Source organism: Engystomops pustulosus, chromosome 5 (genome assembly GCF_040894005.1).
Source record: "Engystomops pustulosus chromosome 5, aEngPut4.maternal, whole genome shotgun sequence".
Classification (NCBI taxonomy): Eukaryota; Metazoa; Chordata; class Amphibia; order Anura; family Leptodactylidae; genus Engystomops; species Engystomops pustulosus.
The window spans coordinates 170,517,533-170,529,854 of NC_092415.1; the positions used below are offsets into that span (position 1 = coordinate 170,517,533).

General features: G+C 39.5%; 1 protein-coding gene across 1 annotated transcript; it reads right to left on the reverse strand.

Moving 5' to 3' along the window:
* Positions 1 to 1,928: 1,928 nt before the first annotated feature.
* IL6 (interleukin 6) lies at positions 1,929 to 6,746 on the reverse strand. The gene is made up of 5 exons (XM_072154831.1): positions 6,649 to 6,746; positions 5,582 to 5,745; positions 3,594 to 3,710; positions 3,321 to 3,464; positions 1,929 to 2,108 (listed from the first exon to the last, which is right to left on the reverse strand). Exons 1-5 carry the CDS (start codon positions 6,659 to 6,661, stop codon positions 1,929 to 1,931), a joined length of 618 nt encoding a protein of 205 aa, XP_072010932.1. The 5' UTR covers positions 6,662 to 6,746.
* Positions 6,747 to 12,322: the final 5,576 nt, after the last annotated feature.

Genomic DNA, 12,322 nt, shown 5'->3' on the forward strand with positions numbered 1-12,322 from the left:
AACACCACATATTATTTAAACTGCAACATAGATCACAATTTTTTAAAAACATAAGTTTGGTCTGACAAAGCTTGTCCTTGTGGCAGCCAGATCTTGAACTCCGTTCATTTTGAACCAAGTTTGTTGGAACAATCTCAGCTAAATGCAACTGCCCTAAACCATGTGCATCAATACCAGTCTAAATTAGTTCTCCTATCAAAAGCTCTGTAAGATATGCTACTCTATGTCAACTGATCAATTAGGTGAAACAAAGTGACCCATTCGCTAATCTCAATAATGGCCACACCTCACTAGAGTTTATGGGAATGTCTTTTGACCAGGGCCCATATGTAAGCATTACGGGGAGGGGAAGTTTTCCTGCTTGGAAGCCTCCACTACATGGTTGAGCACTTTCAGCAAGTAATTGATATTGTTTTTGTAATGAAAAGATCTATTATATTCCAATATATGTTCTGTATTAATTCCTCATATTTTTCTAGATCTCTGCTTGCTGATATTGTAAAGCAAGCTTCATTGGTTACTTTCTGTGGATAAACACCGCTCCCTGGTCATGTGATGTTGCACAGGTGCACGGCTCATTATATGACATAACATAATCAGAGCTGTATGTTATAACACATTGCACCCTTGTGCAAGACCAGGGACAGATTTTTATCCACAGGAAGTAAACAATGAAGATTGTAGAACTCTTCATTACAGAAACAATATCCTTTATTTTGATGAAAATGGATAAATCCTTTAAATGGAGAGGGGTTCCTACTATGGTGGACCTGGTTTGTCATTGCATTATATGGACAATCATTTAAGGTAAATGTATTCCTGGGTAATGTATGTATGTAGATCACTAGGAGTCTGGTTAGGATTTCTTATTAACTTGTCTTTACTTATTTTGATGAAAAAGTGCTCTGATTTCCATGGTTTGGGATATACCAATTTGAACCTCAGAGAGGTCTGGGGAATATATGTGGCCTTTAGGTTCCTCACAGCCCTTGCAACTCGAATTCCCTCCTCCACTTCAAAGGAGGGCACGTTCTCACCTTTCTCTGGCGGCCAGTTAGGCATACGCCTAGGTAAAAGCCACAAATCATTGGGCTTTACCCATGAATCACCAAGTATAGCTCTCTCATCTCTCCCCATTGCAGGGCTTTCAGGCTCATATGATCAGGGAAGCTTTATGGAGGGCTTATTTCTTTTAGAGTGGGTCTCCTTGTGCACTTTTTTGTACTTTTTTATGCACTTGGGGGAGATTCAATCTCTGGAAGTGGAAATTGGCAACGGGGGAATGCATCATTGTAAAGAAATTACATGGCGAACTGCTTGAAGCACATGGGTTATTAAAAATGTATTAAATTTTTTTATTTAAAAAATAATCTATTTAACAAAGTAATAAATAGGCACAAGAATAAATACAAAAAAACGAAATAAATACATAAAAATAAAATAAGAATCTTGCAACTACCGGTAATCTATTTTCATTGAAAATAACTCTTGTGTATCACACTAACTGGTGTAAAAGCTCTCATCTCTCATGCAATTGTGTTGTGCACACATGTATGTGCTAAAAAAAAACCTCATATGGCATATGCCTGCACATACCTGCCAAACATATGCAAAAAAGACAATTTTTAGCATATGTGTGGTCTTTAGGTTTGGTGTAGAATTTGTAAGAATTTCCTAGTGTGCAAACACATTGTGAACATTAGAAACATCATAGGCAAAAAAAAAGTGTGAACAATGATTTGGCAAGTTTCAAAAATTATACAAAACATACAGAAAGGTTAAATAAAATAAATATTTAAATAAAAAATTAATTCACAACGGATTATAAATAAAATAATTAACATTTGAAAATAAAATAAGACAGTGCATGTTCTGAAAACAGAACAATAGATCCTTTACTACATAGTAGTAATGTAGAGGGTGTGCTATCACTTAGAAACCTTCACACTGTTACGTACAGCTCGAGCCGTCTTCTGCATGTAGTCCTTAAAGGATTGCAGAATTATGTAACTCGTTAGATTCTGTGTCCAGGGATCGTTAGATAGGAAATCTGCCAGTGCAATCTCGGAGGTTGTGTCTTTCTGGTCTTCTGATGGATTTTCTATTAGCTAGAATATGAAGTGACAAATTGTTATAGTCATATAGAAAGTGTATATGGAGCTACACTTATCAGGCCTAAGGCATGGTTTTTGAAAAAATGTTAGGACTATAGTAAACGCTGTAGAGTCATAACATCACAAATAACAATTCATAATTGTAGCATTATTAATTAAATTTAAAAAAATCAACTACTGTACTATATATTAAAAATAACTGCTCTAACTGCTATGCTACATAGGGTTATGGCCACTCATATCTCTCTTTTTATTTTCCAGCTGCTCCATGCAATCCAAAAGTTAACTTTAGAAATATGCAATTGAGGCTGAAGTGCTTTAGGGGGCGTTACCAGAGTGCCCAAAGGGCTTTGACTCCACCCACTGCTACACTTCCAACACCCAGAACAGTCTCATCCTTCAATCTTAGCCTCGTCACATCCATGTCCTCCTGGGCCCAGCAAAATGTGGAGCTGGAGCCCAGATCGCTCTATTAATGCCTCTGAAGATTTTTCATGGAAGGAGCAACTGGACCATAAAAGCAAAAGTATAAGTGACATGTGTGGACATAGCCTTACATAACATAGCAGTTATTTGGGGTAGATAAATAGTGGGGACAGATTCCCTTTAATTTCTAGGTCTATGTTGAACCAATATAGCATAGGGGGTTATGGCTATCCTTAAACCATCTTTTCCTATTATTTGCAGCATATTAGTGAGTAATACAGTTTTACAACCACAAAACATATATTTTGTGCTATATATACATCTCATAGTCAGGGGTTATCAGCAAGAAACCAAATATGGTAAGCAGAGTATTCTACATTATTGCGTAAGTGAAAGTTAACAATCTCAGATTACACACTGTGCTGTACTAGAATATTTTTAGCCCCTGAGGGTTTATCTTGCTGAGTTAAACTGTTACTTACGCGAGGGATAGCACCATTTACTGTAATTACACATTTTACATAGCAGGAAAGTACAGTAGTCACGAGAGGAATGTAGACAATTATACTGAATGTACAGTAAATCTAAATCAGCACGGAGGAAGTGTTGATAATGGTTTGATTTATCTTAAATTGGGGTAGAGGTTCATTTTAATGTCCTTTTCATATTTCTAGAGATGTTAGTTAAGCAACATCCAGGGTAAATGCCCATCCAGATATACTTCTGCCTCCCATATAAATGTATTTAAACAGTAGAGTTTGATACTTTAATGAAACTTACTTGACTGACACCATTTGCCAAGAAGATGGTCTTCACTTGCATAAACTCAATGATGTTTTTGTTGCTTGGCATAGATTCCTTTAAAACATCCAAATATGGCTGGAACCTCAGGAGATCACTGTAGATTTTGGGCAAACATTTTTCCTAAAGAGAAAAGAAAGTGTTACAGATTGTAGTTGTTCTAACCAATGAGCGTTAAAAAAGGGAAATCTTAATAATTTGAGATTTCTTATATCAGAATATACTACACATAGGTATATGATGCTTGCCTACCTTATTGAATTTTGTGCTGAGACATCCAGACTCAACATTGTTAATTTCTGGAAGTTTAAGGTCCGCTCTCAATAAGTGTTCAAAACTGCTGGTGCACAGGTGGGGAGTTTTGCAGATCTATAAGAAAAATACAAATTATTCTTAGTATTTCAATAGAAATGTAGATCATCCAGCTCTATTACTTATCAAACTTTAGAATATTCTTCAGCACGATATAGAAATTCACTTTGTTAAACAACATAATTGGGTCAACTAGGTCTTATTATGGACAACACAGTTGTGTTAAATAACTTGGAGGAAAGCCACAAAGACAAGGGAAGACCAAACTCTATCCGAGTTGGATTATCACTAAAGATTCCACATATGTTATTACCAAGAGAAGAAAATTAAAAGGGATGTCTAGGCTACCTGGAAAACCCTCTGATGGTTGTGGATGGTATAAGACCCATATTCCCTCATTTTCTAATCTTCACCGGAAGTAGTGAGGTTTTCATAAGCTCTGTAGCCAATCACTACCTTCCATGGTCACATGTGTAAGAATGGGGGGTCTATCGGCCAATGAGTAGCAGCTGTGGTTAGCGGAGCCTGACCATTTCATCTCTGGCCAGTAGGAGGGAACAGGGATGTGCCCTTTTTGTATCCCTTGCCACAATTGTTATTTCCTGGTTTTCCATTACATTTAATATTCCTTGCTCCTAGAAATATGGACCTTACTGCATCATTTTGCCTCCATTGACTATTATACATGATAGAAATGTCACCTGTTGGCACAATCCTTAACAAGCAACTTCTTGTGATCTTCTATTTTTTATGTAAACTATATATTCCATTAATATGCATACCCTATGACCCAGTGACATCATCAGACACAAGCAGGACCAACTCCGGGCCTCATAAATGAAGAACTGACTTTATTGCCCACAGCAACCCACCAGAGCGCAGCTTTCATTTTAACAGTCTACCTTAAGTTGTGATAAATTTGGTCTGTTATGTGATTGTATAAAATGTTATATTTCTGTTATCCGTCAGGAAAATGGTAAAAAGAGCAATAGTGTTTATAGAAAGCAGACGGACCACAGGGACTACTAAAAACGTGTGATCAACGCATAAAAATGTGCTGGAGCGTGTCCGGGAATATGTGTGACGGCATCATATTGAGCAGAAATGACACAGTCCGCCATACAGTGACACAGGAGATGTGCTTAGCTGCCTGATCTCCCCGGGGACAATGTCAGCTAAAGCTCAGACACATTTCAATACTCACTTTACCGGCAAAGATGTTCAGGGAAAGTCATAGAAATTATATAGGGAAGGATCACATTAGTCAAAACTATCAGAAAGAAAGGAAGTTTTGTCTGTCAGTGCTGAGCCGGAGCAAGTATTCTGTCAGCACTGTAAGATATGAATATGGAGTCCTGTTAAAGGGACAGAAAGCCTTTACTTTTGTGCTATTTAAAGGGCTTGGCCAAATGTTAATATCCCTTAGCCACAGAATATGGAATTACTTGATCAGAATTGCCTTGAATGATCTGTATGGATTGGCAGGTCGTATTTGCCCAACTTCTTCAATATCTATGGGATTGTTGGAGGCAGTTTAGCATAGTACTTGGCAATTTTTAACAGTCCCAAGGAGAATGAATGGAGGAGCAGTGCAATCTGTACACTGTACCTCATTTACATCTATGTTGTAATAGGGTTTTCACACGGGTATATGGGGCCTATTCCCTACCTCCAGTTGCCTCCACCTTTAGCCCTTATGCACATAAAGGTGAATTTTCAATGTGCTCTAGCCTTTGGTTTAGCAGCTAGCAAATGTCCCCATTCACTTCTATGGGCTTACGCACATGTGAATTCCATGGCCACGGTTGTGCCCAAGTTTGAGGCCTGTGCAGCCTTCAATTGTCATATGCAGGTAGCCTTTTTGCCATATATAAAGTAGAGATACATGAAATGACATCTTTAGGAATATATATTTGGAGGATACGCACCTCAGAGCGGAGCTTGCCTGATTCTGCTATTAAGACATTTGCCACATATTGGAGACTTTCTTTACTGTGAGTGGTGAAGTGGGGAGAAGTTGGTGCTGACCACACATCTAGAAACATTGCAGTTATTGCCAAACAAACCAGAAGCCAGGAAGATGATGTAGAGCCTGACACGAGAAATGTAGACAAAGTTAGAACATTTACCACTATTTGTAATTGCTGTGTCACAGGAACATTGCCGGTACCATAACCTGCTGGTAAAGTAACATAATGTAGACTATATGTACATGAAGGTGTACACACAACGGTATAGGACCTGCTCTGTGATCTCAAACCCGATGCTGGTGGGAAATATGGCCATTCAAATGAATGACTGTGTTTCCCAATGGGGCCGTCGAATAACCATGATAAAAACAGCCAAGATATACTGTTGGTTGCATATAGTCTTTCACAACACTGGAAAGAGTGTATTATATATAATCTACAGAGATGGTATATGGGTACAGGCAGGCCTTTTTCAACTCCGCTAAGCTCCTGTAAGACAGGCCATGTCCTATTCTAAGTCAAAGTACCATTTAAAAAGTTAACCATATTAGATACAGTACAGATTAGATAACTGTATCCCTCAAAATTTCTAATTTCCTAAATAAATATTCAAAATAAATACTATCCTTTCTTATACATATACACAGATGCATCAAAGCTGAATTTTAATTTAACTTTTTCATAATTATATTATGACATATTGCTTGTTGTTCGCCAAAAGTCAGTGGATAACCTATTGGATTACCTTGATGCAGATAAGAAACTGTAATCAAATTCTGACCTTCTATATCTGTTTTAGATATACTTCTTCAAATATTATCATAATAAATATACACATAGTAAAACTAACAGCAATATACAATAAGTTCTAGTAAGCAATTTCTTCAGAGAATAGGACATGGTCATGTTAACATGGGGTTAACTGAGCAGTTCCTATTATGTAATGCTCTGAGTAGAAGCAGCAGAGCTCCCTGTGTGTGATACTTCTCGAAATATGCTCAGCGCGTCTTAAAAGTTTCACTTACTTGTACAATCCATTTGTTATGTTGGTATCTACTCCTGCTGACCACCACTTCAGTCAATGAATGGAAGCTTCTTCTTCTGAATGGTCTCCATGTCTCCATCATCTTGTATTTATTGAGAGAGAATTCTTGGGGAAAATCCATGCAAGTGGGTGTAGCCAAGACGTTGTGTAAGAAAACCCAGTGAATGAAGAGATTGCTGCTGATGAGAAGTTTTTGAGATAATTCCGATAACATGTAATCAATTTCAATCTCGATACTATTTTAGTAGAGTTGATGAGGTCAGTATATATGGCAGATAGTGAACATTTTTGCCTCCATACTTCATCAGTATTAATAAAAATTCTGATTTAGTCAATTACAGACATTCTTAATAAAGTTCTTAAACTTTGGTGCAAAATATTTCGGTCCACTGCTCATCCAGATAAGATAAGTTGTAACCGTATCCATATTTCAGCCTATGAAAGTTATGTAGTTGGTCAGCGTTTAACAAATAGAAAGCATGGTCTCCAAGCCCACCTCCATTTGTATGACAACTTATATCACAAGTTTTGTCATTTTTCAAATGTTTCTTTACTATTCTGTGGGTTATTTACTCATTAAACCGGTAAGGTTTTAAGTGCAAGTTTACAATATAATGATGGTTGTTGCTAGATGATAAATGTGGTCTAGTTTATATTTTCACCTTAATAGTGTGTCAAAATAACAGTTGCCTTATAAAGCAGTTCTGGCACACACTGTTGCATCCTTAACTCGGCCCCCTTGCTGGTCAAGACAAAAAGAAAAATTAGTCAAAAGCAAAGATATGTGGTACACAGCATCTTAATCATTAAGCCAGAACTGGTGCCGTAGCTTGGTATGTCTTAGCTTAGTCACTGCCTTTAAAAGGGTCTTCTCATCTGGGCATTCACATTCAATTTAATTAATCTGCCATATACATACATTTCTTCAATTGGATGTTGTTAAAAAATGTACCTGCGTGAAGATAATTTACTATAAATTTTGCAATGTTGTCCTTTAGAAACAAGATTGTTGTCCTTTGATACAACCACCACTGCTGGAATGATTGTGCAAAGAAACTAATTTATTTTGCATATGAAATGTCCTGGAGTTACTCCAAAACAGTTATTTATTTTGCTCATTAATGTACACTCAACACCACATTTTGAGAAAAAATTCTTTACAGGTTGCAAAAAAGGCCTTCAAGATTTTGAGAAATTAGATTTTCTGGTCTGATGAGATGAATATTGAACGTTTTGATGTTAAGCATCATGCTATGAGGAATTTTTTTGAGCTGCAGGGACAGGACAACTGATTGCAATAGTTGAAAGATTAATGCAACCAAGTACAGAGATACCCTGGATGAAAACCTCTTCCAGAGATCTGGACCTCATACTGGGCTGAAGGTTCACCTCCCAACAAGGCAATGACCTTAAGCACACAGCTAAAATAACAAAGCAGTGGCTTCAGAATAACTCTGTGACCATTCTTGACTGGCCCAGCCAGAGCTCTGACCTAAACCCAATTGAGCATCTCTAGAGAAACTTCAAAATGGCTTCCACCAACGTTCACCATCAAACCTAAGGGAACTGGAGGGGATCTCAAGGAAAATGGCAGAGGATTTCAAAATCCAGGTGTGAGAAACTTGTTGCGTCATTCCCAAGAAGACTCCTGGCTGTACTAGCTCCAAAGCTGCTTTTACTCAATACTGAGCAAAGAGTCTGAATACTTATTACCATGTGATATTATTTTTTCTGGTTTAATACATTAGCAAAATATATCTACATTTCATTTTTTTATCTCTCAAGATGGGGTTCAGAGTGTACATTAATGGGCAAAAAAAATGAACTCTTGATCTTATAAATTAGCTGCAATGAAAGAAATAGTGAGAAATTTAAAGGGATCTGAATACTTTCCGTACCCACTGTACATGTCCACAGCCGACCTGTTGTAATGAACACACAGTTGTTCGGACAGGGCTTAATAGTGTAACTCAAGTTAAGCACTCTGTCAGACTGGCCACGCTGTGTGGGGTGATCATATCCAAGGACACCCATCTTGAACAACATGGCTACATTTATGGGAAATTATCTTCACACAGGAATATTTGTTAAAATAATATGTAATACAAGAAATTTTTATATATGGCATTCAAATTGCATTAAATTTTAATGCTAAGGTTCAAAAACCCTTTTAAGCACTTGTCTTGTCTGCCATAACATCAGGAAGAAGGACCCTTAATTGATAATGTCAACTCTCCCTGCCCTTCACATCCATGCACTGACCCTGTGGGATCGAGCATTAAAAGGAACCATTTGTATTATCACAATCTCTACTAGATAAGGATTCTATGTGTTCTCTGATTTCTTATATTTAGAAGTGATTCTTTTTTCTATTATTTACTAGCTGTAGACTGCGTTTCCCAGAATAGTAAATAACTGCTCTCAGATATAATATAGACTATAGATACAAAATAGAATTGGTTAACAAAAAAATATTATGTATCTATCTATGCATCTTTCTCTCCCTGTCTGTTACTCACTCACTCTCTCTGCCTGTCTCTCAGTTACTCTACCTGTCTCTCACTCACACTCACTGGCTGTCTGTCTGTCATTCACTCACGCTCTCTGTCTGTTTCTCTGTCACTCACTCTCTCTGCCTGTCTCTCAGTCACTCACTCTCCCCGTCTGTCTCTCTGTCACTCACTCTCCCCGCCTGTCTCTCTGTCACTCACTCTCCCCGCCTGTCTCTCTGTCACTCACTCTCCTCACTTGTTTCTCTGTCACTCACTCTCCCCGTCTGTCACTCATGTACTCTCCCTGTCTGTCTATTTGTCTCTGAATTACTCTCCCTGTATGTCTCTCACTCACACTCACTAGCTGTCTCTCTGTCACTCACTCACACTGGCTGTCTCTCTGTCACTCACTCTCCCCGCCTGTCTCACTGTCACTCACTCACCCTGTTTGTCTCTCTGTCACTCAATCTCTCTGTTTGTCTCTATGTACCTGACTGTCTCTATCCCTATCCATCTACCCTCACACAAAAGCTGCATTATACTCATTGCTTATAGTAACCAGTTAAAGTTCAGAGCTCCTATCAATGACCTGTGGCAAAATAGAAGCTAAGTTGTGATTGGTTGCTTATTGCCACAGCAGACAATGGCTCCTGCATATGGTGGTTGTCTTATCATTTCATCACTGTCAACAGTGTGTTTACAAAACCTGTGCACTAACACAATGTTAACGCATGTTGTAACGTTTTATTACAGTATACATTTATTAACACTTTGGTAATTTATGCATTAACATCGCATTAATGCTTGCGTTTTGTAAACGCAATATTGACAACAATGGGGCAGATTTACTTACCTTGTCCATTCGCGATCCCACGGCGCGTTGTCCGACATTTATTTGGAGCTTGCCGGGATTCACTAAGGTCGTGCGCCCGAAATCCACTAGGTGTCGCTGCTACGCTGGAGTTCACCTTCTTCGTCCCGGTGTATGTGAGTGCTATTCTTGCAAAACAATTTTTTTTTCAAAATTCCATGGTTTTTCTGAATCCGTCCGTTTTCCGACAGCCACGCCCACGATTTCTGTCGAGTGAAAGCCGGTGCCGATGCACCACAATCCAATCGCGTGCGGCAAAATCCTGGGGCAATTCGGTGCAAATCGGAAATATTCAGGAAACTCGATGAAAATGTGCGATTCGGACCCTTATTAAATGAGCCCCAATGTAATTAGGCAAATCTCTTCTTCTCAGCTGTTGTTTGAAAACGCATGCGTTAATGCAAAGAAAACACAACGTGTGAATGCAGCCTAAGCTGTATTATACTCTTTGCCAACAGTAACCTATCAAAGCTCAGAGCTCATATTAATGACCTGTGGCAAAATAGAAGCTGAGCTGTAATTGGTTGCTTATTGCCACAGCAGACAATGGCTCCTAGTATATCTTGGTTATCATATTACCTTACATTTAACTTCACATCTTACCTCACACCTAAGCTGTGTTATACTCATTGCCTACAGTAACCTATCAAATCTCAGAGCTCATATTAATGACCTGTGGCAGAATAGCAACCAATCACAGCTCAGGTTCCAACTGTCACAGCAGCCGAAAATGGCTTCTGTATATGGTGATTAATAATTGGATCTGGAAAGCGCAGGGTGAAAATTTCAGCTTCAAACTGAGCCTATGAAGTTCAAAATTGTGCAAAATTGTAAACACGACGGTACAGATTCCTTTAGCGGACATACATACATACATACACTCAGCTTTATATATTAACTAGCTGTAGCTCTCGGCGTTGCCCAGTATAGTAAATATTTGCTCTTAGCTATAACAAAATAAAAATTAAAATATTTTATCTGTCGCTGACTGTCACTCCTTGTCACAGCCTGTTTGTCAGTCAGTCCCTGTCACAGCCTGTCTGTCAGTCATTCAGTCCCTTTCACAGACTGTCTCAGTCCCTTTCACAGCCTGTCAGTCTCCTTCACAGCCTGTCAGTCAGTCCGTGTCACAGCCTGTCTGTCAGTCCCTGTCACAGCCCGTTACAGTCCCAGTCACAGCCAATCTATCAGTCCCTGTTACAGCCTGTCTGTCAGTCAGTCAGTCCCTGTCACTGCCTGTCTGTCAGTCAGTCCCTGTCACTGCCTGTCTGTCAGTCAGTCCCTGTCACAGTCTGTCTGTCAGTCCCTGTCACAGCCTATCTGTCAGTCCCTGTCACAGCCTGTCAGTCCCTGTCACAGCCCGTTACAGTCCCAGTCACAGCCAATCTATCAGTCCCTGTTACAGCCTGTCTGTCAGTCAGTCAGTCCCTGTCACTGCCTGTCTGTCAGTCAGTCCCTGTCACAGTCTGTCTGTCAGTCCCTCTCACAGCTTATCTCAGTCCCTGTTACATCCTGCCTGTCATTCCCTTTCACAGCCTTTCTGTCAGTCAGTCCCTGTCACAGCCTTTCTGTCAGTCAGTCCCTTTCACAGCCTTTCTGTGAGTCAGTCCCTGCCACAGCCTTTCTATCAGTCAGTCCCTTTCACAGCCTGTCTGTCAGTCCCTCTCACAGCTTATCTCAGTCCCTGTTACATCCTGCCTGTCATTCCCTTTCACAGCCTTTCTGTCAGTCATTCCCTGTCACAGCCTTTCTGTCAGTCAGTCCCTTTCACAGCCTTTCTGTCAGTCAGTCCCTGCCACAGCCTTTCTATCAGTCAGTCCCTTTCACAGCTTTTCTGTCAGTCAGTCCCTGTCACAGCCTTTCTGTCAGTCAGTCCCTTTCACAGCCTGTCAGTCATTCCCTGTCACAGCCTGTCTGTCAGTCAGTTCCTCTCACAGCCTGTCTGTCTCTCTGTCTCTCTGTCTCTATCCATCTTACCTCACACATAAGCGACTTATACTCATTGCCTGTAGTAACCGATCACAGCTTAGAGCTCATATTAATGAACTGTGGCAGAATAGCAAACATTCACGGCTCAGCTTCCAACTGCCACAGCAGCAGCAGCCGACAATGGCTCCTGTATATGATGGTTAATGAGTGGATTTTGTAAAGTGTAGGGTGAAAATTGCGGCTCAAAAGTCTATTACGTTCTGAGCCACAGAGAGCGACTGTGCAAAAGTTGGTGATTGTACATACAACGGTGCAGATTCCTATAGCATACATACATATATAGATACATACACTCAGCTGTA